The 15870-nt window shown below is 56.2% G+C and overlaps 1 protein-coding gene across 2 annotated transcripts in view; it reads left to right on the forward strand.

Moving 5' to 3' along the window:
* The window catches only part of KCNH6 (potassium voltage-gated channel subfamily H member 6), a 100646-nt gene extending 88714 nt beyond the window's left edge, over nucleotides 1-11932 (forward strand). For both annotated transcript variants that reach the window (XM_084615925.1, XM_084615926.1), the window contains exons 8-14: nucleotides 1171-1423; nucleotides 2865-3058; nucleotides 4738-4837; nucleotides 5703-5999; nucleotides 6958-7138; nucleotides 9026-9224; nucleotides 10538-11932. In XM_084615925.1, coding sequence (XP_084472051.1) covers nucleotides 1171-1423; nucleotides 2865-3058; nucleotides 4738-4837; nucleotides 5703-5999; nucleotides 6958-7138; nucleotides 9026-9224; nucleotides 10538-10822 — 1509 coding nt within the window. In that variant the 3' untranslated portion in view covers nucleotides 10823-11932. The remainder of the gene's footprint in view (nucleotides 1-1170; nucleotides 1424-2864; nucleotides 3059-4737; nucleotides 4838-5702; nucleotides 6000-6957; nucleotides 7139-9025; nucleotides 9225-10537) is intronic.
* The last annotated feature ends 3938 nt before the right edge of the window (nucleotides 11933-15870 follow it).

A 15870-nucleotide genomic window follows, 5' to 3' on the forward strand; every position in this document is an offset into this window, starting at 1 on the left:
GGAAGAGACCTCAGGAGGTCATCTAGTCCAACCCCCTGCTCAAAGCCGGACCAACCACAACTAAATCATCCCAGCCAGGGCTTTGTCAAGCCTGATCTTAAAAACCCCTAAGGATGGAGATTCCACCACCTCCCTAGGTAAGCCATTCCAGTGCTTCACCACCCTCCTAGTGAAATAGTGTTTCCTAATATCCAACCTAGACCTCCCCCACTGCCACTTGAGACCATTACTCCTTGTTCTGTAGATGGGGACAATGACCTCCCATGTCTTACATACGACCCTCCTGTTACTACAGCCCAGAACGATATTAGTCTTTTTCGCACCTGCATCACAGTGTTGACTCATACTCGGTTGGTGATCAGTTATCCACGATAAGGTGTCTGTCGTGTGGTTGGTGAGATTTTGGATGCTCCTCGCTATTCATGTCCTTTCTTTTCAGGGCGTGGGGTCTGTAAAGGAAGGGAGGGTAACTGCAAGCGACTGTCACTTTTACTATTTTTTTAAACAACATGTTGGGGCTTGGAATTTCCCAAGTGTCTTTATTTGTTTTTTGGGAGTCAGTGAGGAGGCAGCTTCTAAAATCATGAAGGCACCAGCTGGGTGAGTCACTAGATTATTATAAAGTGACCTCACCTAAAATCAGGCCAGTTCCCTTTGTATTGTTTCTACGGAAGGTACCAGACTCACTCGCTCCCAGAGGGCTGGATTCGCAGTGCAGGGCCCAGCATGGGGACTGAAGGGGGAGAGGGCTTCTGGTCCCCTTATCCTGGGGCTGCCACAGGCCATTCAGAGTTCTCCTGACCCACCCACCCACACACTCGCCACCTTCCACAGCTGGGAACAAAACCTAATTGTCGTGACACCCAGCCCCACCGCCTCTCCGCACATCCCATTAGAGCCTGCGTCCCAGAGAGCTGGAGAGAGCTGAAGTCTCCTGCCCATGCCTGGGGGTTGTGCCGCGAGCGACGGGTTGGATTGTCCCATTACAGACAGAGTCCATAGTCATTGGCCGTGTCCAGCGCAGAGGCTGTGGCTTGGATCCCTTTCTTGATGTAACTGCAATACGGGAAGCCCAGTCTGTGCTTGCCTATAGGACAGCAGGGGGTGGGGGATGTGGGGTTCTCCCTCTGGGCCTGCTGTGTGACTGGCTGCTCCTTCCTCCCCGTGCAGGTGCTGAAAGGCTTCCCCGAATGCCTGCAGGCTGACATCTGCCTCCACCTGAACCGCACCCTCCTCCAGAACTGCAAGGCCTTCCGGGGGGCCAGCAAGGGCTGCCTCAGAGCCCTGGCCATGAAGTTCAAGACGACCCACGCGCCTCCCGGAGACACCCTGGTGCATTATGGGGATGTCCTCACCACCCTCTACTTCATCTCCCGCGGCTCCATCGAGATTCTCCGGGAGGACATTGTGGTGGCCATCCTAGGTGGAAGAGTCCTTCCTTCCAGGGGCCAGGGGCAGGGAGGGGGCGGGGGGAGGTGGGGAGAGGGAAGGGGCTCTGCCAGAAGAAAGCAGAGAACCATCCCACTCCCCTGATAACTCCCTGCTTTGGGCAATGAGTCTCAGCTGGTGGTGTGAGACTCTCCCCAACAAGGTCTGGGGACAAAGAGGAGGGAGCTGGTTCCCATTCCCCAACTCTAGGCTTCCACTAGCATCCAATGTTGCCTCACTTGGGAGAATGAGCCAAGGCCAGGGAGGAAAGACCAGATCCTCTCTCTGCTGCAGAGGGGCTGGGAAGAAGCATCCACCAGGGCTGGGAGAAGGCAGGAGGCTGGGAGGGTGTGTCTGGAAGATGCCAGCAGCCGGGTGGATCCGTGCCCGGTTTAGTCTCAGTCCACCCCTGGCTGTGACAAGCAGTGGAGGAACCAGCTCAGATCAAATCGGAATCGAAGCGAACCCAGCTCAGACCCCTGGACTCCGCCTCTTTCTAGGTTTGGGAAGAAACTGGCGGGTCCCAACTCCTCCACCCCCTACCCTGTTCTTTCCCAGAAGGCTACCCCCTGCAGGCAAGGGCCAGAAGCACAGCAATCCCGCACAAGACAGCTGATCTTGTGGCACCTCTGGCGCAGCCTAAAGCAGGAAGCATCAGAGATCGTGAAAGAGGAGGCCTGTTCTCCCGGCCCTCCAAACCCAAAAGGCTCTGGGAGTTGGGAGGAGCACTCACATCTGCCGAGGTTTCATCCTGTCCTGTCCTTGTGGGCTGAGGAAAGCCAAGACTCAGCTGGCACAAATTCCAAGGGGGTTTTTCTTAAGGCTGCTGGACACAGACAGACCCTTTGGGTTCTCTCTAGCTCCCAGTCCATGCTGCCCCATGTCTTAACATAGGGTCTACCCAACGTCCTGGCCTGGACTCAGCCGCCGCGGAAAGGAGCACTGAGGACTATGCTACAAAGCTGACTTGACTATCAGTTTCGTGAGGTTCGCATGTTGTGACCTCAGCGAGTGCTGGTGAATTTCAGCACTCCTGGCCTAATGGGGGACAGTCTTCTAATTCAGTGTTAGAGCCCTTGAGAGGCCCATGCAAGGCATGTCACAGAGCAGCTAAATGGACAAGGCCCCTGCCCTACGGAGCTTACAAAGATCAGCCACAGCGCAAGTAGCAAAGGGATTGGCACAGGAAGCTTGGGGTGGGGTGGATCTGAAGAAGGGAGGCATGGCAGGAGGTGCAAAGCAGCGAGCAAGAGGTGTCTAGTGAGTTGGTCAGGGGAGAGGACACAGAGAAAGGTGGGAAGCGGGAGGAGAGGAGGACACAGATGTAGACTGCCTAGTGAATCAGGACACCAGCAGAGCAATCTCTCTAAAAGCCTTAGAGCCGCTGGGGACGACTCCACCACCAGTGCCCTCATGAGCCTCTCTCCATTGCACAGGGAAGAACGACATCTTTGGGGAGCCCATCAGCCTTTACGCCCGGCCTGGGAAATCCAATGCGGATGTCCGGGCACTGACCTACTGCGATTTGCATAAGATCCAGCGGGAGGACCTCCTGGAGGTCTTGGATATGTACCCGGCCTTTTCCGACAACTTCTGGAGCAACTTAGAGATAACCTTCAACCTGAGAGATGTGAGTCTCAGGTGTAAGTGTGGAGAGTTAGGAGAACAGAGACAGCTGCTGCAAATTGTCCCCATCCAAATCGCTGGGGAGGAAAGGGGCCGAGGGCCGCCAGAGGGAATGGTGTTGGGGAGCATAGATTGACAAGCGCTCTGTGCTCCTAGCTCAGGTCATTCACAAGTTTGCTAGGCACCAAGGGCTGCATTTTCAAAGCCTTGTCTGAGTTTTTAATTGCTTTCGAGTCAATAAGAGCCAGATTTTGAGAAAAGCTCAGCACTCCCTATGGGGATTGTGAACATCATGATTTTGGCCCTAAATTTTCACAAGAGCCCAGCCCATGAGAGCATGTTGGGTGCTGAGACCTCCTGAAAATCTGGCCTTGGTTGTAGGGGCTGAGAGCTTGGAAATCTGGCCCTGAGCTCTTTTGGAAATTTGGATCCATGAGTCCTGCAGCTAACCCCCGTTGACCACAGTTTTGCAGGACCACAGCACTATTAAAATATCTCAAAGGTTATTTCAGGCTGATGCAAGGTCATCATGTTGCAATACTATGACAGCAAGATGTGTTGATGTTGGGTTGTGATGAGTATGGAGCATGGAGAAGGAGTATGGGAGACATTCAGAGTCATAAAACTATGCCATTTTGTTGTGACAAGACAGCGTTGTGTCATGACAGAGTGGTGTCGTGATGACTTGGTGCAATGTGGCCACATGTCAACATGGTGGCATCATGATGTGTCACATGATGATGTTTTGCTATGACATGTTGCCTCATGACGTGGTGCCGCTGTCCCGTGTTTTGATATGATGCTGCTCTCACAATGTGAGGGTATTGTTTCACATTGTGATGTAACGTGAGGGCATTGTTTCAACATGACACCATATCGTGTCACAGTGTTACACTGTGATGTGACACAATGGTTTGAGTGAGGACATGATTTCATTGTCACGTCACATTATTGCAATGTGCAGTGATGGTCTTGTCATGACGTGATTCTCTCGTCTTGACATAATGTGATTTGGGTCACATTGTTACAACACTGTGACTAAGGGCACTGTCCCATATAGATGGCATTGCCATGGTGATGCCATTGCATGCTGATTATGTCATGTGATGATGTCACCATGTAAACGTCATGACTTTGGCACCAATCCAGAAGAGTACTGTGAACTTTTAACCACATGCTTACGTCCAATTGACTTTGGGTATCAGACGGTGGGTCAGATTGCTAAGAAAAAAAAAGGGATTCCAAAGCCTTCAGCCAATCTCAAACGAGCTTATTCAGAGAAGTCCTTGCTTTTATGAACAATCAGAGTTGTGATTGGCTGAAGGCTCTGGAGTATTTTATCGTTAAATCCTGCTCAGCGATCTGATTGGCTGCCACCGTTTGTTTGTTTTTTTTCAGAGACATTAGCTGATGAGTGTATGAGAGAGCCCCCTAGCTCCACTAATGTCCCGGGGCACTCGCATCTGCCCTCCTTCACACTGTACCATCCTCCCAGGGCACAGAGCCTCAGACTGAACCAGGCTCAGGAGGGTCCAGTCCCATATCTCCCGCCGGTGGGCTTGGGGAGAGGGGACTGGGAGCAAGGCCTGCAGAGAGGCACCCCAGGGGCTCACCATACGACCAAGGTTTCTTTGAGTTGCACTAACAGTCCCCTCCCGCACTCGGTGCCCTCTTCTCTCTCAGGCAGACAGCATCCCCCGCTCGCCGCTCAGCGAGGAGTACGACTGCACCTACCGCCGCGTGCGCCGGCATAAGCATTCCCTCGGCAGGCCCCCCAAGACCGGTGAGTCGTAGCCGGCCAGGCTCGGTCTCCGCGTTCCCCTTCGCGCTGTGCCCACTCTGTGCCAGCTGCTGGGCAGGACGGGGAGGGTGTGAACAGCCGTCTCTGCCCCCAGCGCCTTCTCCTGCCATCTGCTTCTCTCCCGGGCCCCCTCTCCGCAGCGCCCCCTGTCCCTTGGTCCTGGCACTACGGGAGGGACTGGTCGCAGCTACGCCAGAGCTGGTTCAAGCCAATCTGGGCCCCTGACTCAGAGAGCGATGGTCTCTCCCCCGCCCAGACTCCCCTGCCAGGGCCTGGGGTGGGTCTGCCAGGGTGGGTCTGGGTGTCTGGCGCCTGTGGAGGGCTGTGGCGAGGGGAGGTAGCTGGCCTGCGCCCTGCCAGGGCAGGGTCCTGACAGCTGAGCGCCCGGGGGAGCCCGCTCTCCACCCCGGGCAGTGCTGCAGCAGGAGCACCAGTGGGAGGGCGGGGGGTTGAGCGGTGCCTCGCAGGGGGCTTTTACCAGCTTCTCTGCTGCTGGCACAGCAGGGCCCGGGCCGCTGCCCATGAGGCAGAGCAGGGCACTGACTGGATCACGTCATGCCCGCCCTGAGACATGGTGTTGGCTGGCCTGGCCGCCTCCGTGAGGCAGCCATGGGCACCAGCCGGCCTCTCCTGTTCACCGGTGCTAGGCACCATCCAGCCCCCACAAGGCAGGGGCCCGCCAGCCCTTTCCTCCCCCTCATCCCCATGAAGCTGGGCAAAGCTCCCCATGGTTCTCTCGTGGGCTCCTGAAGGCCCTTGGCATCACAGTGGGGATGGGGTCTGAAGGGGCTGCCCCGGTGTGTCTGAACTAACCTGTCTGCGCCCCCCTCCCACTCCCGCCCCACAGACCTGGACGGGCTGGACACGGGCATCTCGGACGCGGATCAGTACCACACCTACTCGGAGCTCACCAACCTGCAGGGCCCCCTCAGCAAGGACCAGTGGGACGACCTGTGCAGCAGCCCCACGCCTTGCTCGCAGACCAGCGACGAGGAGGCCAAGGCCCCCAGCCCCACCCAGGCCGAGCCCTCCCCTGACTCCGACAAGGACGACTTTGCTCCAGCCGTGCTCAGCCAGGTCACCCCCAATGCCAGTGGCACCGGTGTCGGCAAGCAGGGGGCGGACGACAGCCTGTCCTACGCGGGTAGCGGTGATTGTGTCTTGGGGCACTGCCGGGAGCCGGGGGGGCCCCAGTGCTGGCTATCAGCAAGGGGAGATGGCTGAGATCCTCTTGGGCCCCGTTAACCCTCATCCCCTCGGGGGCTGACCAGCATCCAGGGTTCGAGTGTGACCCCTGGGGGGCGCCGTGGGAGGGAGAAGGGAGAGTGTCTGGTCTTCGGGAGATGGAGGCAAGTCAGGAACCTTGGGAGGAGCAACCCCGCTCCAGACAAAACCTGCATTCTCTGTGTGAGGCCACATGGCCCTGCCTAGGGTCTAGCGCTGTGGGGAATCCAGAGCATGATGGTATCACATCACCAACCTCAGCCTAAGCTGACCCCAGCCTGGCGGCTCCTAGGGCCTCCTGCAGGACCAGGTTGGCGCTGGCCCTGGCTCCCCCGGCCACGTCCTGGTGGAGTTAATCTGCACCTGCCCTGGTAAGCCTGCCACTGTCCGTCTAACCCTGCTTCGGGGCTGGGTCAGGAGCCGAGCTCCGGTTCTTTGGAGCGGGAGGGGTCACGGAGCCTGCTTCCCCCTTACCTTGGGGTAATTCATACCCCAGCCCGGCAGCGCCCGCAGCTGCTCTGCCCCTCCTACACACAGGGCTTTGCCATTGCCCCTCGCTCTCTCTCCCCGTAGCATGCCTGCCCCGGCCCCCCTGCAGAGCGCAGGCAGCCTCTGGAGCTGGATTCTGTGTCCCATTCGGGCTGCAGGGAGTACCTGGGCCCTCCCCAGCTGCCCCCACGGGTACGGTGCTGATGCAGCCCTTCTGCTGCCAGGCCCTGCCGGGCTGGTGTGTGATGGAGGGCGGGAGAGGTGCTGCAGCATGGAGAGCTTGTTTGGGACTGCAGGGTGGGGGCTGCTGACTGGGAATTCCTGATGCCGGGGTCGGGGGGTTGTATCGGGTCTGCTCCGACAGCAGCTCTGAACTCGCCTCTTTGCAGCCTCCCCCAGGGACATTCCAAACATGTTCGCCTTCTGGGAGGACAGACAGCCAAATCTCCACCCAGAGCCCCTGCCACACGCGTCCCTGGTCCACAACTCCCAGGCCAACCCTCTGCGCTTGGACTACGGGCAGGGTCAGATCGAATCCCGACTGGAGCTCCTGCAGGCTCAGCTCAGCAGGTGGGTGCAGCTCCTCCGAGGCCGGAGCCTGGGTTCCTGCAGCACTTGAGTTTCTCAGGGTGCTGCCCCTTCTGGGCCAGCTCCCATGTGAGTGGCATCTGCCCCCACCCCGCCCCCTTTGAAAGACCCACATGGACCAGGGCCCTTTAACAAAGCTCTGTGATGTGACATGGGCTCTCCCTGCTGGCTACTTTGGGTATTGCGTGGCCATGGGGCACCCTGCCATTAAACAGCAAGCAAGTCTCAACCTTAGAGCTCCTGCCCTACTGTGATTAATGGTGACATCTGGGAGCAGCGGCTAAAGTATTTCCCCAGCAGGGCCCAGACTGGATTTAGTTACAGCGGCTCCCACCGATTTCAGTCACAGGGTCAGGAACTGAAGGCTTTGCATGAACATTTGCCGCCGTTTGCTTACATGAAAAGCTGCCGCCTTCCCCCTGCTCGACCATCCTGGGCAGGTGAAGTGTTCGCGAAGTCAGTCACTGGCGACAGACAGTTGCCATGTAAATGTAAGGAAGGGGCCAGCGTTCGAATGAAAAGGGAAAGGAGCCCAGATCGGTGAGATCTGCTGCTTCAATAGTGAAGCTGGAATTTCCACCGCTGGGAACCGAAAGTTACACCCATGTGAAAGCAACTCGATAAAGACGTGATTTTCAGCGGCTGCCTGCAGCCCCCATTCGGTGCAGTGGGAGTTGTGTGTGCTCAGAGCCTCTAGGAATCAGGCCACTTTTATCTAGGTGCCTAAGTGTAGATTTAGGTGTCTCACTTTGGGTCCAAGGAGTATGTGCCCTGTGTCACTCAGCCATTTTTTCACTGACTTAATAAAAACGACCCAGTGCTATGCCAAGGAAGTCTGATACACCCCCTGCTGGCCACGCAGTGATAGCACCAGGCTCCGTTGAGATCGGAAAAAGGGCCTAGCTTGTCTTTTCATTTTCATTTACTTCTCTAAAAAAATGGTCCCTTTGAGTTGTGATATGAACGTAGGAATATTCTCAGACATTCTTATCCAGAGAGGGGTCCCAGAACTCCACCCTGCCAGACCCACGTGGAGATAGGGAGAGCCCCAAAGTCCAGAGCTAAATCTGCAGCCAGCCTTCCCCAGCCCTCCTGGGAGTTTGGCTTCTTGGTTTGGGCCTGGCTCTTGAAGAGGCATTGTGGATTAGGATCAGGACACCTGGGTTCTCTTCCTTGAGGCCATTACTTGACCTCCCTCGGGCCTCTGTTTCCTCCTCCCTCCTTTTGTTATGTCTATTTAGACTGTATGCTTTTTGGGGCAGGGACAGTCTCTGACTCTGTGGCTGCACAATGGGGCCTGATCGCCACTCTAGTTGCCTCTAATTGCTACTGTAATATAAATTACAGGTTTCAGAGTAGCAGCCGTGTTAGTCTGTATCTGCAAAAAAGAACAGGAGGACTTGTGGCACCTTAGAGACTAACCAATTGATTTGAGCATAAGCTTTCGTGAGCGACAGCTCACTTCATTCGATGAAGTGAGCTGTCGCTCACGAAACCTTATGCATAAATAACAACGTAAATCCACAAAACGTGGGAATTGCCAGACCGGATCCAATCAGCTGAGGGCTCCATCTAGAGTCTAGCCCAGCATCCTGGCTCAGACAGTGGCCAGCAGCAGACACTTCAGAGGAATGTGGAAGAAATAGCCAGCTCATCTGCCCAGCGTGATCCCAATAGTGATTGGTTTAAGATCTGAGTTTGTCTCTCTTCCGAGACTCTTGGTTAGCATTAGCCATCCTAACACTGGGGTCCCAGACACTTTGCCTGCTCAGTGCGGCCCAAACAAAGCCCACTGCCCAGGCAAAGCCCCCGATGAAAGAGGGTGGCCGTGGGATGCACCGTGCTAACGCTGGCTGATCTGTCCCACAGGCTGGAGTCCAGGATGTCTTCAGACATTAATATAATCCTCCAGCTCCTGCAACGCCAGGTGTCCCAAGTGCCGCCCGCGTACAGCCCCATCTCGCCGTCCTCCCACAGCCTGGCCATGTACAGCATGGGCCTGAGGGGCACGGAGCCCGCTCCACCATGCATGCCGCTGCAGGAGAAGGACCTGACTCCTCCTGGGCAGGTAACTCACAGACTCCTGTGCTGGCTAATCACTGAGACTGAGCGCTTTGTCTGGGAGCAGTGTCCTTCCGCCTCGAGCAGCCCAGCAGATCTAGTTCCAGAATTTCCTGACCTCATCCCGCTTCACAGCAAAGACCAGTACAAGTGCTGAGCCCAAACCGAGGCTGAGGGGGCTCTAGGGGAGACGTCTCCGTCTCCTCACAACAGAGAGCAGCTTCCTCCTCTAGAGGAGCAGGCCAAGGGGGTCCCCTGGCAGGTCATAGCACGAGTTACCCTGGGGTGAAGGAAGGAGACTTGGCTCTCCAAGGCTGCCCCTGCCTTCCAGGTGCAGAGAGGGCTCGGCTGAGGGTCCAGGCTAGGGGCTGCTCCCCTCCCTCTTCTCCTCACAGTGTGGAGAAGGGTCTGGCCATGAGGGACGCAGCTTCCTCTCACCAATGTGGGGGATGGAGAGACCCCGGAGATGTTGCCAGCTCACCCACTGCTTCTCTCTGGGGGAGGTCCCCCTGCTCCTGCTTCTCCTCTCTTTGGCAGTGGGGGCCCCGACTAAACCAGGGCCATTTTGAAACCCGTCATACCCCAGGTCATCCCCTCTGGGCTAAGCCCTTGGGGCTGGAGAGGGGATGAAGCCCAGCAGAGGCCTGGAATGAGAACTCCACGCACCCAACGCCATTCTTTTAGGGTGCTAGAGGAAAACAGAGTAGAGTCCCCTTTCCGGCATGAATCAGCTGATCTGTCCTAGCTAGCCTGAAGCCACCACTGTTGCTGGGGGAGCTGCTGCTGCTTTGAGAGCTCAGGGGCTTGTCTACACTTGAGAGCTGCCCCTCTGCAGCGCTTCAGTGTAGCCACGACCTGCACTGATGGGAAGGATTCTCCCGTCGGCCCAGGTAATCCACCTCCCCGCGAGGCGGTAGCCGGGTCGATGGTAGCTAACGCTGTCTACCCAGGGACTCAGGTCAGCTTAACTGCACTTCTCCAGCCAACTTAATGTTCAGGTGTAGACCAGGCCTCTGAATCCCTCAAGACGTGGCTCCAACACAGGGGGTTGCACCGTCACTTGGGCAGCAGGATTTGACCAATGGGAGTGCGTGTGAGCTGTAAGGGGTTCCCCAATAACGGGGCAGGGGTGTCTCTGCTCCAAGGTGTCCCCAAGAAAAAGCAAGAAGCTCCCCCACTGTATGGGCTGGCATCACCTGCTCAATGGGCTTCTCTCTCTCTATGGGACGCTATGGCCTCTTGGCCAGAAGCCCCTTATTGCTGAGTTTAATCTCATAACAACACACCCTCATTTCTCCTTCTCTTCCCCTTCTCCGCCAGAGCCCAAGATACACAGAGATAGAAAAGTTCCAGCTGAAATCCAGGGACTCCTTGTCCAGCGGGGTACACCTGATGACGGCCTCGGAGAAAACCATGACCGTCTACTCCCAGCCGGAGTGTCATTCCCAGACCTTCCCCAACCCAGAGCCCCACCAGAGGGCAACAAACACACGGGGACTCTTCTGCGGCGCTCGTTTCCCTTCCCTCCCCGAGCATCTTGAAGCCTCTTCCGAGCACCTAGACATTCAGAGACATCTCTCCGACCCGGTGCTTCCTGGCAGTTAGAGACGCGCACACTTCAAACCAAGCCAAGAGGAACCGCAACTGAGAACTGGTTTCGTTGATTTCAGTTTTGACTGTGGGGGCGAGAGGGGGAGGACAAGGTTATGGGCTCAGGGGTACACTCTGTAGCTGTCGTCTGTCCCGGAGGAGGGGAGTGGAGAGTGGAGGGAGTTCAGAGATCATTGTTCTCCAAAGGCTTATGTAGAGTAGATTCAAGTTGCACATTACAGAGTGCACCCAACACGGCGCTTTTTGATGGCCACCAAGAAGCCAACGAGCCAGAGGAGCCAGATGGCACCAGCCTCCTCTTCCTCGCCAAGGCTTCCTTCTGTGTTGGTGCCACCAAAATGGGCCACTACTGCAGGAGGAGAGTGAGTGCACGGCTGTGAGGCCACCTTGCTGGCAGTTCTCTGGGGCGGGGATCACCTCGCCATCTATGTTTGTACCGCGCCTAGCACCACGGGACCTTTGCGCACTACCGTACTGGGGCTGTTCATCCTGGAGACGATGTTGTCTGGAGGAGGAGCGGGAAGGAGGCATCGGATAGTGGGAGAATGAAGGAGCTGGAGGTCTAACATCCAGGGGACGGGCAGAGGAGAGAAGTCATCCCTGTCCTACCTGGCTGTCATTAAGAAACAACGAGGGTGGTAGTTTCCACCACTCTATCATGCTTCAGCACAGGTCCCTGGCCGGCAGCCCAGAGCAAGGCTGACTGTAAGCTTCAGCCAGGCCCGAGAATCTTTCCTCCAGCCCACATCCGACTCTTGCAAAGCCCCAGTAGCTTCCCAGACAAACTCAACTGTGAGTGGAAAGCACAAAACTCATAAGCACAATCCTGGAAAGCAGAAAAGCAAAACCAACCCCCAGACATGTTCTTTTCAGCCCTCACTGGAGATTGTCTCTTTTGATAATGGTTTCATAGATGCTCCCTCCCACCCAACCGAGGGACCCCATTGCTCCCCTGCAGGAGAAAACCCGCCTAGCGTTGCTGCCTTGCCAGTTGCTTAGATGCTGTAGAGGTAGTCTTGGGTGCCGGCTCATGCAGTGTTGAGCTCCCTGGGAGAGTAGCGAGACTGTGAGCGTTTCTTAGTGTCCACTTTGCTAATAAATGGTTTTGGCACCTAACGTGGCTCGAGGCTGTGTTTTGTCGAGGGGCCGGGAGAGTGGCTGGAGCGAGCTCATGGCGGTTGAGCTCTGAGCGCTACCCTGACCCCGTCCGATACTGGAGCTGCTTCAGAGCCCGGGTCCTGATCTACACAGATCTCTGGGACGCTCTCTCTCAGCTGCCCTTGTCAGGGACTCCAGGGCCAGTGGCGCTCAGAGCGCAGCTCTCGCAGATGCCGGACAGGGCCTTCGTCTGTGGAATTCCCCTTCTGCAGAAATGAGAACACGGCTGGATTTCAGCCCTTCATCTGACCCCGCTCTTTGCAAAGGCCGTTCTGCAAGGACAGCCTGGCCTGCCTAGGGCCCAGCCCCTGGAACAATCCAACACGTGCTCCACGCTCACAGCCGGGCAGACATCTGAGAGGGCGGAGATTAGAACAGCCACCGCAGGGAACAAGTCTGACTCCAAGCCAATGGTTTGGTGCCCAGAGACCATGACAGAGGCACCTGATCTGCTTGTTCTCCCCTTTGTCCAGAGAGAAAATGAGCTTTGGGGGCACTCAGATAACAAAGTCCTGATGGGGGGACCCCCCTGCTTTCTCCTGCCTTGTGCCTCAGTCTTCCCACCCTGCCACCACCGGGGAGCAGCCACATGGAAGCTGTGCTGTAAACCCTCGGAAATGCGTGAGGCCCCAGGGCACAGCGCTTCCCTTAGGCATGCACATGGCAGGCTTTCCCCACCTCTGTGTAGCAGTGGGCTCAGGAGATGTTGGCTCCATATTCGAGCCGGCTTCAGAGCTCGATCTCCCAGCGGGCCTAAGGGGATTACGCACCCAACACCTCCCTTTGAAAATTCCCAGCTTCAATGCTCCATGCCTTTAATTGGTCTTCTTTGCACTTTCGGATGAATGTCCTAATTTGGGCCATTTACCTGGCTGACCTTAACACAGATGGTCTCAACAGCCATTCCAAGGATGGCGACACCCTCAGGAAGGACAGCTCCGGGTAAAGCAATGAGTTGGAGGCTTTCGTCTAGGACCCCGCGGCCTCTGATTAGACGTGCAGCTGCCTGAACTCTGCTGACTCTTCAAGGCTTCGGAGCTCACGGCTCCAGAGGCTGCAGCGTTTAACGGGTTATAAACATTAAGCGTCCTACTGAATTTCCGGGGCTGAAAAACACCTGCATTGGAAGCAGAGGTGGCAGGGAGACTTTCAAATGCACAATGGCAATTTCCAGAGAGGGCAAAACAACCCACAGGCGTAAGCAGTGAAAGATGGTTTTCATCTCTTTCAGTAATGGGGTATAAAGGCAGGACATTTCCAAAGCAAATGCCTGTAATAGCTGCACTCGCAATGCACAACAAAATGATGTAAAACCGGCACAATGCTAATCCTAATCTGAGTGTGTGTGTGAGAAGCGGTGACGCAGCCCAGCACAGGTAGTTGGGACTTTGTCACTCCATAGAGGCTGGATAACACACAGAGGAGAAGAATGAGGGGGGATTTGATAGCTGCTTTCAACTACCTGAGAGGTGGTTCCAGAGAGGATGGTTCTAGACTATTCTCAGTGGTGGAAGAGGACAGGACAAGGAGTAATGGTCTCAAGTTGCAGTGGGGGAGGTTTAGGTTGGATATTAGGAAAAACTTTTTCACTAGGAGGGTGGTGAAACACTGGAATGTGTTGCCTAGGGAGGTGGTGGAATCTCCTTCCTTAGAAGTTTTTAAGGTCAGGCTTGACAAAGCCCTGGCTGGGATGATTTAATTGGGGATTGGTCCTGCTTTCGAGCAGGGGGTTGGACTAGATGACCTCCTGAGGTCCCTTCCAACCCTGATATTCTATGATTCTATGATTCTATGAGGAGAGTGAATTTGCTGTGGCCTTCGTACCAAGACGTTTTCTCCTTTAGTTCATGCGATAGAGACTCATGCTTCTAGATCTAAAGGTTCCCCGGTTCAAACCCCGTGGATGAGCCAGCCGTAGGTATCAGTAAGTAGGGGAAAATGTATGTACAATAACATGGTACAGTCGATGGGCTACCCTGTGGGACTGGGCAATGAGATATACTGCCTTTCATCCCAAAGGACTTTACAAACTGCATATATGCACCAGAATTATTTCCCCCACCAATGAAATGCAGCCACCACTTGGGCGGAACATGGCCGCTGTTTAACACCCTTCAAGAGTTTAGGACAGGAAGTGAAAACCCTCATCTCCAACTGAAATGGCAGGTTGAACAGCAGTGGGGCAGGATATCACCGGAATTGGCACCCTGGTGGGTCAGCTACCATGGGGAGGAATGTGGTGTGAAAACACGCTCTGATTCGCCCTTCCTTGGGCCATTTGTTGGCATCCACACATGTGCTGCGTGGGTGTCCGTGGCACCCGTCTGGTTCTGCACGGCTGCCCGCACCTGCTCGTGCAGGCACCAATGACCAGCGCAGGCGCAGGGCAGGGGAGAGACAGCTGCGGAGATGGGGATTTGGCCAGAAACTCGAGCCAATCGGCCCTCCTCTTACCCATGGCAACACTTTGGGTTCTGCAGCTCCTCCAGCAGCCCCATGCTGGGCACTGGCTCAACGCTGACTCAGGGCTATTCAATCAGAGCCACCACAGTCACTAGCCTACCCCGGCACTCGGGCCCGACAGAGTATGCCCGTGAACTGCTAGCTGGAGCAAAGGCAGCTCTTTCATTAAAGGACGTGGTGGGGATCGGAGAAGAGAATTAGCTAAGCTGCAGCCAGGAGACATCTGGCCTGTGCTCTCACAGCCAGCACCCCCATGACTGATGTCCTTGCTTACCTGAGCAACGTCGCTATGGAAACTGCACCGGAGGTCTCAGCAGGTACCCGGGGCTCTCCCGTAGCAGGAGAAGGCAGAGGGCAGCTGCAGAGCCGCGCGAAAGGGAAGGGGAGTTTGTGCACCATCCCCTGCCCCAGATCTGGTTTCTCCACAGCCGCTCGAAGGAGGGTGGGGAGAGCCCTTCTGAAGGAAGGTGTATGGGTCTGGGAAGCTCACACTGTTGCTGCTTGAGTGGGGCTTGGGCTGTGAAGGGAATGGTGCCAACTCAGGGCCATAAAACACTGTGGGGAGAAGGGGCTGGGCAGGGGGCATGTGCCGGGGGGAGTGTACATGGGAGGTTCTGTGGTCGAGGTGTGTGTACAGGGGAGGGCCACGGCAGGACAGAGGGGATCTATGGCCTAGGGGTGTTTGCAGATGCTGTGGCATGGATCCTGGCGCAGGGCAGCACCCTGAGTGGGGCAGGCATGTGCTGGGGTGGCTAGCCTGCACAGGAGCCCCCATCTGCCACTTCCTCGCTTCCCCTGCCACCCGCACCAGCCAGATTAAAGCCAGTGGCGGGACGCCTGCCCCCGCTGCAATCCCACCTTCCTTTGCAGTGTGAACATACCCTTCCACCTGCCAACCCTGGGCAGCGCTCGCTGAGCCAGCTTCTCCACCATGCTGCAGCACCTGTCGCTGTTGTGTCTCTCACCCCAGCCCCGTGTCCCTGGCCCCGGCTGCACGCACGCACGCACGCTCCAACCATGCAGCTATTTCTATTTCAGGACAACTTTGGTTTCATCTTTCTGCAGCAGGGACATTGCAGCCAAAGGCATTTTTCTCCCACAAGGCTCCTGCCTCTTCCTGGAGGGGCAAAAGGCAACTGAGCTCCCATAGGATCTCTGGGGGCTGGCACGTGGCCGGGTCTTTAAACCGCACAGCAGTGTTAACATCTGACCCGTCCTCCCCACAGACAGCAAGATAACCAACCCCCCATGAGTTTGGGAAGAAACTGCCCCTATGGGCAGGTTATCCCATAATGAGCCACTTCAGAGTTCCTTGCGCCTTCCTCTGAAGCAGCTGGTTCTGGGCACCGTCAGGGACAGGATGCTGGACGAGATGGACTTGACAATTCCTCTCTTCCTCAGTGTCTCTTTGAAGGGATGAG

Source organism: Lepidochelys olivacea (assembly GCF_965140295.1).
Source record: "Lepidochelys olivacea isolate rLepOli2 genome assembly, chromosome: 27".
NCBI lineage: Eukaryota > Metazoa > Chordata > Testudines > Cheloniidae > Lepidochelys > Lepidochelys olivacea.